This window comes from Nipponia nippon, unplaced genomic scaffold, assembly GCF_047370975.1.
Source record: "Nipponia nippon isolate SJK-2023a ecotype South Korea unplaced genomic scaffold, ASM4737097v1 scaffold_34, whole genome shotgun sequence".
NCBI lineage: Eukaryota > Metazoa > Chordata > Aves > Pelecaniformes > Threskiornithidae > Nipponia > Nipponia nippon.
The window spans coordinates 2,290,714-2,302,928 of NW_028262352.1; the positions used below are offsets into that span (position 1 = coordinate 2,290,714).

Below are 12,215 nucleotides of genomic sequence, written 5' to 3' on the forward strand. Positions count from 1 at the left end.
GGCCAAAGCTGAGCCAATCAGCGATGGTGGTAGCACCTCTGTGATAACATATTTAAGAAGGGGAAAAAACTGCTGCGCAACTGTGGATAGAAGAAAGGAGTGAGAATATGTGAGAGAAACAACTCTGCAGACAGCAAGGTCAGTGAAGAAGGAGGGGGAGGAGGTGCTCCAGGCGCCGGAGCAGAGATTCCCCTGCAGCCCGTGGTGAAGACCATGGTGAGGCAGGCTGTCCCCCTGCAGCCCAAGGAGGTCTATGGTGGAGCAGATATCCACCTGCAGCCCGTGGAGGACCCCACGCTGGAACAGGTAGATGTGCCTGAAGGAGGCTGTGACCCCGTGGGAAGCCCACACTGGAGCAGGCTCCTGGCAGGACCTGTGAACCCGTGGAGAGAAAGGAGCCCACGCTGGAGCAGGTTTGCTGGCAGGACCTGTGACCCCGTGGGGGACCCACGCTGGAGCAGTCTGTTCCTGAAGGAATGCACCCTGTAGAAAGGACCCACGCTGGAGCAGTTCATGGAGGACTGTCTCCCGTGAGTGGGACCCCACGCTGGAGCAGGGGAAGAGCATGAGGAGGAAGGAGCAGCAGAGACAACGTGTGATGAACTGACCGCAACCCCCATTTAGACAGTGATTTAGACAGCTGTCAAACACACTATTACTTACTACACTTCTAATACTTAAGCTATAGCTGGATATATATAAATGTCGCTAGCATACAATATCCTTTTAGGCCTAATGTAAAATGTTGCTTACTTCATTATAGATATCAGATGCTGGGTAAGGGGTCTCAACCTCAAGGAGTAACCTTGAGAGGCGTTCCTTCTCAAGGGGGAGATCGCCGCCGTGCAGCCTGCTGCCATACAGGAGAGCTCAATGGGCTCAGAGGGGCTACAGATTTTTATAGCGTAAAGTGATTGACTGGTAGTCAACACCCCCCCTTTGGTGTATGTGCAGCTGTGCAGCTGTAGCAGTTTTAGTTTTATCTAGTCCCAGCTCGGGCTGGTACTGTTAGCTGCTGATAAGACATGGCCTAGATTCCTTAGTCCCTGAGAAGATATGGCCTAGCACAGTTCTCACAGTTTGCACAGCAAGGTTGATTTCAGTCAAGCCTACTTGTCAGTTATGCCTGAACCAAAGTACTGTTCACTCACTCAGAGTGGGTGCATCTGTCACACCTTTTAAGCTGCAAATACTTGCTCTCCACAGATATCACGACAACATTTCATTATGTCATATCTTAGTGTACTGTATTTTCCTCCCTTCTTATATTTATTGGAAGCAATGTTACATCTTATTACCACCAAAATTGTCACATAGCCTGTTTGAATCAATCCTTGTCTGTCAGTGATCCTCTGTTTCATATTATCCTGATAAACCTTTTAGGCTTAAATTATAGCTATCCGTCCATCAGAAAGCCCAAAGTTACTCTAAAGACAAAGAAATTGTCCTCTTCCTGCTTTGTTTATACTTACCTGCTCAGAACGTTGTAAAGACTACAGGCCATTTATGTGGACCTTGATCACAATCTAGGGCCTCTGGATAATACTATAGTACAAATAAGAAAAATTGGTCTGTCTGAATGTTCCTCATTACTTTCACGTGAAATACTAGATATCCATTTTGCATTGGTAATCTCTCCTTCACAAGCCTTCTCTAGTTACTATGTGCCTAGTTGTCGTGGTTTAACCCCAGCTAGCAACTCAGCACCACACAGCTGCTCGCTCACTCCCCCTTGGTGGGATGGGGGAGAGAATCGGAAGGGTAAAAGGGAGAAAACTCGTGGGTTGAGATAAGAACAGTTTAATAATTGAAGTAAAATAAAATAGAACAGTGAAATAGGCAAAGCAAAAGCTGCGCATGCAAACAAAACAAAGCAAGGAATTCATTCACTACTTCCCATCAGCAGGCAGATGTTCGGCCATCCCCAGGAAAGCAGGGCTCCATCACACTTAACAGTTACTTGGGAAGACAAATGCCATTACGCCGAATGTCCCCCCCCTTCCTTCTTCTTCCCCCAGCTTATATGCTGAGCATGACGTCATATGGTATGGAATAGCCCTTTGGCCAATCTGGGTCAGCCCCCTTGGCTCTCTCATGGAGAGTGAAGAGTCAATGGAAAAGTGATGTGGACAATCTGACAAGCTAGGAAAATGGATTTTTCCAGCAGTATTCAAAGTGGAACTGTGTACAGCCAGTACATTGCAGTAATCACTACACGTGGTTATGACTAGACTAGCAAGGTTTTTAGCTATGTTGTTGGAGAGGAAAAGATGCATATTAAAGATGTTATTTGATCTACATATACATTTTTTTTTAAAAAAAATTTGTACCTACTTAGAGGAGGCACAGTTTTTGGGACAATAGCAGGGAAGACAATGTAGCTGTCCCCAGTGTCCGGAAAATGAAGGGTGAATAGAGAACTCTGGCCACATGCAGAATAAGTTAATAGTGGGATATTCAGACTGAGATGTCAGAATAATTGAATTTTTAATTTGGATGTGAGATGGGCTTAGAGTAAAGGGATAAGACATTAGTCATTACTAGGGGATGATTAATTTTTATTTCACAGCTTTTTTTATTGTTATTATTATTATTTTTAACTCCCTTCCCTAAGTGTACTTTATCTTGATAAGTCTTTAAGAGCTTCATTTTATGTTCAGCTGACGGAAGTAGCTAGAATGTTCCAAAGGCATTATTTATACTTTGCAGAGGTAATTGTAATTGTTAGGGAGGTGGAGGATAAAAGGGAGCTTGTGGCTTGGGTTTTAATCTAGAGCCACTTTCTCAATGGGAGGAAAAAATTAAGAGTTGAGGGAGTTCTGCCAGTTTTATGCAAAAGAGCCAAGATTTAATAATGAGAACATAATTCATAAAATAATCTAATTAAAAATAGTAGTTTTGCCTTCTCCTCCTCTACTTCCATGTCTTTTACTTTAATTCTTCAGCCTTTTGAAATATTAATCTACTAATATTTTCAGGAAAAGATTAATTGCTTTCTGTGCTCACTTTGACAGCTAATTAAAAAAATGGATTTCTTGTCCAGGAAGAAGGTTGACCATGCTTTTTGGTATTATTTAAAATAAAAACTGTACAAAAATTTTCAGTAGTAGATTTTGGTTTCTTGCGTTTGCTGATGATGAATTGCTGATTGGCTTTATTACATTTTTAGGTATATACAAGAATACACTTGTGGAGTTTGTCATATGTTTGGAAAAGGTACCCTATGGTGGAATTTATTTCTGGTGTAACTTCATCTCTTGGCCAAAGATCTTGACAAGTCATGTTTGACTCGGAACTCTTCCATTTATTAAATTGCACTTCAGAAAATGTTCCCCTGCAATATTTATAACCTAAATATAAGCTGCTGTTAGTGCATGAGAGCTTGAAAGGTAGATAATGAAAATACCGTCACTTCTCAATTTAAATTGAAAATTAATAAATTAGATAAGATGTTTTAACATTCTTGCAGCTTTAACCAGAGGTTACTTAGATCTTCAGATACAGTGCAACTTTTAATATCATTATTCTCTAGTTTAGGAAGGTATTTAGATTTCAAGTATGATGTTTTTGTATTTTAGTCCCATCCAGCTGTTAACAGTGTTGTCAAAGAAACTGTTTGCAAAAGTTGTCAAGAGCCTACTGAGGGCAATGAAGAAAAAGGAGAAGCCAAAAGGAGGAAGTCTGTTATTTCCAAAGTGAGTGGCTAAATTAATTAGGTTTGTTTTATCAGAAAATCTTTCAAGTTTAAAAATGTATTGCTAAAGTCATAATTACTGTAAATTAGCAGTGTGTCAGTGTTGTGACTGTTTTTTCTTGTTTTCAGGTTTGAACATTATAACGTTTTTATCCTTCTGTAGTGCTTTTCAGGTGCAGTAAATATTTGTGAAACTGAATTACTTTACAGATCTAGTTTTCTAAATCAGAATACACTTAATGAAAACTTATACAGCATTTTTAGCTAAGTGAAAGGGGAAACAACTGTCAAGATTTAGTATTGTTTCAAAATTTCTTTCTGAAGGCTGTTTAATAGCTTGAACAGGTAGGGCTCTCTCTGTGACAACTTTGGCTGAAAAATCTACAACAACATTAGATTCTGTCTAGGCTAAAAGAGTACTCTCACTAAAAAGATTTTTTTTAAGAGTCAATTTAAATTACTAAAAATCTTTATATGAATGCATGTAAGGGTTTTCATACTCTTATCAAATTTTTACGTCAGGAAGTCTCTATCAGTAACTGGTATATGCTAGTTTATGTAGACAAAGTTTTTCTTTTTGGCTTGCATAAGCATGTATTGTTTTAAAATCCTACTGAAACTAGATTGTGTCCTTTTAAAATATATTGTACTTGAACTTAAACTGCATTTATTTGAAATGTCTGCTATTTATTGCTGCTGTATGTAGTCTCTACTACAAGGGAGAGAGGGAAAACCTTTCTACTTCACTATGCATTTGATATTACACTGTAACAAACATCTTTAGATTTACATCCTTAATTTTTTTAGCTCTGTTCATGTGATGTACACATGCACTCACACACACACACATACATACACAGAGTATGGAAGAGAGGTGTGTGGTCTCTTTTCATGAAGGTGTTGGTGGTATGTGTGGTCTAAATAATCCTAAAAGCACAAAAGTAGGTGAGGATGGTAGTGATACATCTGTACTATATCTCAGTTATTTCTGACTCGTTTATGGAAACTACTGTATTACAGGATATCAGTGTCCTTTTATTTTAGGTGCTAAATTCTTAACAGTTTTAGATACTACATTGATGGATGTTGTCAAGAGTTCTTTTATTACAATGAGTTGGTAGTAGGAAGGAGACTCTAGATATGTCAGGATTTCTTATTTTCTAGATTCTCTCCCAACTTCTTGTTGCTTTGAGGTTTTTCTTTAATGTTTCCAACCCATGTTTCTAAGGACAGTATGATTTGGCTTCTCTGCTACACATTAGGGGCACGATTTGATAAGTAACATCATGGTAGTATTACTTAGCCTGTTGCTGCTGCTCTTTCCTGCTGTTGTACTGTGCTGATAAAAGCATTTGTTCATTGATGTGAGGAGCTGACCCTGCTTTTGTGAGTGGGGGAAACAATTTTATTTATATTTTTTAAGCTGGACTGCTTCGCTGGGAAGCTGTGCAAAAGCTTGTGTGGTGCTGGGGATGGCAGTGGGCTTAAAGCCACAAGTATTTTTTCAAACTGTCTCAAGTTGGTGCTGCCAAGGTAAATGGGCAGAAGTACATGGAGAGCCCTTTAAATGAGAAGATGGGATGATAAAAGCCTGAGGGACTCCTTTTCCATAGGCCTCTCTAATTAGTCTTTTAATCAGCTAATCAAAGGCAAGTTAAGGACCAGTTTTACTAGCTGTCTCTCTCTCAGTGTGTGTGTGTGTGGCTGTCTGTCTCTCGTTGTGTGTCTTGTGTGCCTGTCTCTTCGTTGCCTCTCGCTCTCTAGTTCTGTCTGTCTCTTGTGCATCTCATTCTCTCTCTCTCTCTCTCTCTCTCTAGTTGTGTGACTGTGCCTGTCTCGTGACTGTCTGTCTGTCTCTCGTGTCTGTCTCTGTCTTGTGGTGTCTATGACTGTCTCTCTCATTGTGTCTCTCTCATGTGTCCGCCTATCTCGTGTGTCTGTCTCTGTCTTGTGGTGTCTATGACTGTCTCTCTCATTGTGTCTCTCTCATGTGTCTGCCTATCTCGTGTGTCTGTCTGTCTGATGTCTCTTGTTCTGTCTCTCTCTAGTTTTTTCAGTCTCATCTGCCTGGCTCTTGATGCATCTGTCTGTCTCGTTGTCTCTCTCGCCTCCTTCTCTTGTTGTGCCTGTCCCGTTGGCTCGCCCCCCCCCCCCCCAAGTTGTGGGTCTGTCTCTTGTCTCTCCCCCCTGCTCTCTTGTCACATCTTGTGGCTGTCTTGTGTCTCTTGCTCTCTCTCTTGCTCTCTCTCTCCATGTCTCTCGCGCCTCATCTCTCATCTCTCTCTCTCGTTATGTGTCTGTCCTGCGAGTTTGTCTCATTGCATGTCTCTTGGCTCTTGCCTGGTGTCTCTCTTGTCTCTCTCTCGCTAGCTGCATGTCGCTCTCTCATTGTGCAGGTCTCCACCTCACTCTCGGGGCCCATCTCTTGCTGCATGCCTCTCTCGCAGCTCATTCTGCCTCGCTCGTTGTTTGTCCGTGTCTGTCTCACTGTGTGTGACTCGTGTCTGTCTCTGTCTCATCTCTCTTATGTCTGTTTCTCATGTCTCTTGTTCTGTCACACTCTCTAGTTGCGCCTGTGTCCATCTCTAGTGTCTCTCTCATCTCATGTTCCCTCTCTATTTGTGTGTCCCCCTGTCTCTTTGTGCCTGTCTCGTGTCGGCCTCATGTGCTTGTCGCCTCTTGTTCTCTCTCTCTTGTTGTGTATGTCTCGTGTCAGTCTCTCGGTGTGTCTGTCTCTCTCGTGTGCCTGTCTCTGTCTCTCGTGCGTCTCTTCTGCCTGCCTCATTGTGTATCTGTTTGTCTCTCATCTCACGTCGCCTCTCACGTTGTCTCATGTTCTCTCTCACATTGTGTGTGCCTCTCAAGCTTGCACGCTGTCTCTCTCCTGCTGTAGCTCTTTCACATTGTCTGCGTGCCTCCGTATCTCTCACGTTGCATGTGTGCGCGCCTCATGTTCTCTGTGTGTGTCTCCCTCCCACCTTGTCTCTCTCTTGCTCCCTCCACCTTGTCCCTCTCCCTTCCCACCTCGTCTCCCCCACCTTGTCTATAGCACCTTCTCTCTCACCTTGTCTCTCTCCCTACCTTGTATCGCCACCCCCCATTCTAAAGCTCTTTATGTCTTTTGACCACTCTCTCAGCCCCCCCCCCCCTTACTCTATTTCACAGTCTCTCAATTTATTGCACTCTCAGGCCCTCGGTCTCTCTCTCTGCCGGGCTCTCGCCCCAGCTATCTCCCTCTCCGCTCCTCTGTGTCAGTCTCTCCCTCAGTCTCTCCGGGTCTCTCTCTCTCTCTAACACGAAGTCTTACTCTCTCAGTCTCAGCCCCCCTCTTACCTTGCCCTCTGGCTCTTACTCAGTCTCTCACTCTCTTTGACTCTCCCCCTCCCCCCGTCTGTCTCTTGCCATCTCCCCCCCCCCCCCATCTCCTCTTGTCGTCTCCCCCGTCGCATGCTCCCTCTCCCCACACTTGCTCTTGCTCTCCCCACCCTGCTTGGGGTCTCCCCCTGCCTCTCGATCTCTCGCCCCATCTCTCTCGGCCCCTCTCTCAGACTCCCTCTCACCCACTTTCTTTCTTCCCATCTCTCTTTCTCAGTCTTGCTCATACTCTCCATCTCAGTCTGCGTCTCTCTCCCCCCCAGTCTCTCTCCCATACCCTCTCTTGGTCTCTCTGCCTCTTTCTATCCGTGTATCTCGGCTTCACTCTCTCGATCTCTCTGTGTCTCTGCCTTTCTATTGGTACATCTCTTTCTGTGTCTCTTGGTCTACACCACTGCTCGGTCTCTCTTGGTCTCTCTCTCAAAGCCTCCCTCAGTGCCTCTCCCTTGTTCAGCCTCTCCCTCATTCACTTTATCCCTCCCCATCTCCCTCTCTTGGGGTAGCTCTCCCCGGCTCTCTCAATTTCGCATTCTCATTCTCAGGATATCCCCCCCCCCTAATTTTCTCAGTCTCTCTCACACCCTCCCTCTGATACAAAAATTCACGGATGCTTCTCCTCACAGTCTGAATCTCCCCAAGGGAGAAACGGAGTATTCAGAGAGTCCCTGAAATGAAACTCAATAGCAACGAAGTTACTATTAAGCAGGTATTCTTTATTGCAGCGCTGGGCAGCACTGGGGATTCTCCACCATAAGTGCTCCACCGATTTGGTAGACTTTCAGAGATTATATACTATGAAATCCTACATATTCACAGGATTTCCGAGAAATCATTTACATAAACATGAGATTTCCTGGGACTTATTAACATATGCAAATGTCCGATCTGCATGCGCAGTCGTCTCCCATGGTGGTCTTCAGGTGGTCTTTGGGGGTCTTCAGATGAAGGCTCGTAGTCTTCTTCACTGTGTTCGCTGACTGACCTTTGCTTCTGCGCAAACTCAGTCCTAGGATCACGTAAACGGTGTCCTTCAAGGCTGTCGTCATTCTATTGTGACTTCCTATCTTCCATGCAGTTGTTCTCCCAAGGCCCAGTTGTCTGAGATGGGATTATCCTGGAGCCCCCCTTATCTTATAACTATTCTTCTAGCTACTCCCTAAATCACATCAAACTGTAAGGCACCCTTAAATCACACCAGGGTGTCTTCTGATCTAATTAAGTGACTAAGGTATTTACAACATCTTTCTTGCTCTTGTGGTTTTTAACCCTTTCACCTCTCAGTGCTCTAGATCACTCTCTCAGTCTCTGTGTGTATGCATGACTCTCAGCCCCCCCTCCTTTTTTCTTTTGCCCCCCACCCCCTTCCTCTCTCAGACTTGGACACCCCCCTCCCGGTCGCAATCACATGCTCTCAGTCTCCCTCTGTCTTGGTCTTAGCCCCCCCTCCATCTCTGTGCTACCCCACCTATCTCTCTCCCCACCGTCTCTGTTCCTCCCCCCTCCCACCTTGCCTGTTTTGGTCTCGATAACTCTCTTTGCCTACCTGCTTCTCTCTCCCTCTCCTCTGTCTCTCCCTTCCCCCTCCCCTCTCCCTCCCCCCTTCTCTTTCCCTTTTATATCTCTTTCCTTCCCTCTTTCTCTCTCCCCCACTCTCTTTTCCTTCTCTTTTCCCTCTCCCTTTCTCCCTCCTTTCCCCTTATCTTTTTTCACTCTCTCCCTATCTTTCTCCCCTGCTATTTATTCCTCGTTCTATCTTTTCCCTCTGCCCTTTTCTCTCTTCCTCCCTCTCTTTTGCTGCCTCTTTCTCCTTCTCTTCCTCCATCTCTCTCTCTCTCTCTCTCTCACTCTCTCTGTCTGCCTCTTCCCCCTCTCTGTTTCTCCCCCTTCTTCTCTTTTTCTCTCTCTTCCTCCCCCATCTCCTGTATCCCTCTCGCCCTCCCCATCTCCCTCCCCCTGTCTCCCCCTTCCCTCTATTCCTCTCTTCCTCTCCCTCTCCCCCCCTTAACTTATATCTTCTCACAGGTATTCTCTCTTTCTCTTTCTCTCTCTCTTTCTCTCTCTCTCTCTCTCTCTCTCTCTCTCTCTCTCTGTCTATCTCTTTCTCTTTCTCTCTCTCTCTCTCTTTCTCTCCCTCTCCCTCTCCCTCTCCGTCTCCCTCTCCATCTCCCTCTCCCTCTCCCTCTCTCTCCTGCTCTCTTTCTCTCCCCCTCTCTACCTTTCCTTCTCACGCCTTCCTTACCTACCTGTGCCCCCCCCCCCCCCCCGGCACTCTCTGATTATTTTATCTCTTTCTCTCTCGCTATCTTTCACATCCTCTTTCTCCCTATCTTGCAATCTCTTTTTCTCTCTCTTTTGCGCGTGCCCTCTTTCGCTCTCTTTTTCTTTCTCTCACAGGACTAAGGTGATTATTTCCAAGTATTACAAACTCTTGATTGTCAAACTTAGATATATCTCTAAAATAGATCTAAATATATATCTCTCAAAACCAGCTCTTCTAAAGGTTCTTTGTTTTGTTGTTTTTAAAGCATAGCATTGTCAAAATCCAGTTACTGATGATCAGTGTTACCAAATTTTAGCTCATAAACCATTAAATGCCTTGTTTGTAGTCTATTGCATTTTGTTTGTACACCTTTACATTCATATTGTTTGCTTGTTCTGATTCATGACTCTTATCCATATATATAGATAAGCGGTTGTCCAGATGAATTTTTTAGTATTGGTATGAACATTTAGAAGTACTGATATGGAGAAATGTAATGATGTTACCATGAACATAAAATGGAATAAAATAAGTGCTGGTGTAATTTAGTTAGTTAGTTAGTTAGTTAGTTAGTTCTGTCATGGTATGTTGCAATATTTTTGACCCGTTCTGACAACTGTCTGTAAATATGAAAGAAATGTAGAGAGCAAGAGGTACACATATAAAAATGAACATGTTTGTTTGATTTGGGAGTATTGATGTCTATCTAAAGAAGCAATGTGCATATATAGCCATAAACTATTTAAAACAAAAGAGCAAAGCAGTCTGATAGTTTAGTTCCTCTTCTTCACTTCTGTTTTTCTATAAATGAACTAACTCCATGTTAATTTTTCCATTTTCAGTCATCAAGTAAACAGAATAATAATTTACCTACAGAAGACAGAGAGATGGATACTGTCAAAGAAGATGATGTCCCGTTTGAAAAACTCAGTAGCAAAGTACGTGGAATGTTACTCTCTTTAACCTAAAGAAGTTAACTTTAATACTGTGCACTTTGACTTGCAACCGTATCTTCAAATACTTAGAAGCTACAGTTGCTAGCACTGTGACTGTCTCGGGAGTGGTTTAAAATGTAAAGTTTCATATGTATTCAGATATATTTATACCCCTTGTTGAAGCTAATGGGAATTAGAGATATCATCAGAGAGCAAACTTTAACGTAATGATATTTACTAACAGAAAGCATCTTGATGTGATGAAATTTTTTGCCTAAGTCGCATATCAGAAGCTTCAGTTATGTGATTTCCCTGAGAAATTCTTGATCATTTAAACTATATCTTAAGTTTGCTAAGACACTTTATTTTTTCTTATCTTCATAGGATGTGATGAAAACAAATGATATATGCATTCCTAAAGTTGTTAGAAGAGGAAGGAAGAGAAAGGTAACAATATATTTAACTAACTTGTTAGAATCTGGATTGGAAGGTATTTTCTTATGGGATAGTCCGATTTCTTTAATCATAGATTGCGTCGGTTTATAGTGCTTTTACCTTCCCCTGTGCACACCACCCCCACCTCCAATTTGAAAGGGTTGTAGTAACTTCTGTTTTCCCAGAGGCCATTTTGCCACTCTCAATTCTGCGTTTGAACTTGATGCAAAGTAGGGAACTCTCATCTTTTCCTGGTTTAGTGTAAATAAGAAATGTTAAGGAATAAATTGTTGTTAAAACACTAACAAAATAATGTCTTTTGACCCCCCCCAACATTTCTGTAACCTGTTCATAACACTGAATCAAACACTTGAAATACCGTCCCTTTTCATGAGGCTATGCTTATGTAGTCACATCAATCCGGCATAAATCTGGCTGCCTTCTGAAAGCAGTGGTCCCAGCTGCTTGTGCAAGCATTAATGCTCACAGCAAGCCAGATCGGGGAGTTGATCTAGAATAAAATGGGGTAAAGTCTAATTTTAAGTTGAAGCCATTTCCTGATTCAACTTGCTTGCATTAGTGCTGGCAGCAGAAATGAGTAGGAAGGTATAGCCATGGCCTTAGTGTGCTATGCCATGAATCATTAGCATACTGAATATCAGAAAGATAAAGAAAGATGCAGAATTTGTATGTCCTTATGAGAATTGCTTCTCTTTTTTAAAAAAACAGAATTTAAATAATACCTTATTAAAAATCCAGCCTCCAACCTGGGACACTGAGGAGCCAAAAGATTGTGTGGGTGTTTTGGTTTTTTTTTTAACTTCCCAAAGGGACGAAAACCTCTCAGATGACACTCTGAAAGAGAGATCTCATTCTTGAACTTTTTAAACACTCGACCTTTCTGGTTCCTTGGCCTCAAAATGGCTTCCAGGCCCAAGATTATTTTCTCTGTCAGGCATGTGCAGCTCTGCTCAGATGAAAAAGGTGTTTGAAAACTTCTCCCATAAGTTCTTTAAAATGAATTAAGATTTTTTTTTTTTTTAAGTCTGAGCCTGACCTTATTCGTATAAAACCGGACTAATTGCATCCATCCCCATGTCAGTGGCATGAGCTAGAACTAGTTTTGATACTTTTGGTACTAACAAGGCTACAAGTATATGTAGTGGACAAAGATGGACAAAGGGGTACATTTTCTTTAATCTTCCTTTTCTGTGCAACGTACCTGTAGTACGTGTGTCAGTCAGGTTTGTCTCTGTATGTTCCTGTTTATGTCTTCTTTGACCAGATACCCTTAAAGGAGCAGACACTCTCCTTCCACATACCCTTACAAAGACATGCAGCTAACTGCCCACACCAATGCAAGTGCTCACAGCCAAGTTCTCTTGTCAACTACACTTGCTGTTTGCAGCCCATTCTTGTGTTTCAAGACAAGAGTTTTGGCTACAAGACAAGAGCTTTGAACTGTGACAAGAATGGGCTGTAGAAGGGAAGTGTGGGCAGGTAGGAGAATTTGGCT

The 12,215-nt window shown here is 42.8% G+C and overlaps 1 protein-coding gene across 11 annotated transcripts in view; it reads left to right on the plus strand.

The window, feature by feature from the left end:
- Positions 1–12,215, plus strand: part of LOC104009745 (lens epithelium-derived growth factor) — an 88,842-nt gene that overhangs the window by 24,144 nt on the left and 52,483 nt on the right. For 9 of the 11 annotated variants that reach the window (XM_087770912.1, XM_087770916.1, XM_087770915.1 and 6 more), the window contains 3 exons: positions 3,579–3,695; positions 10,172–10,267; positions 10,649–10,711. In XM_087770912.1, the coding sequence (XP_087627038.1) occupies positions 3,579–3,695; positions 10,172–10,267; positions 10,649–10,711 (276 nt within the window). The remainder of the gene's footprint in view (positions 1–3,578; positions 3,696–10,171; positions 10,268–10,648; positions 10,712–12,215) is intronic. The other 2 variants (XM_087770921.1, XM_087770920.1) reach the window with 1 other exon arrangement.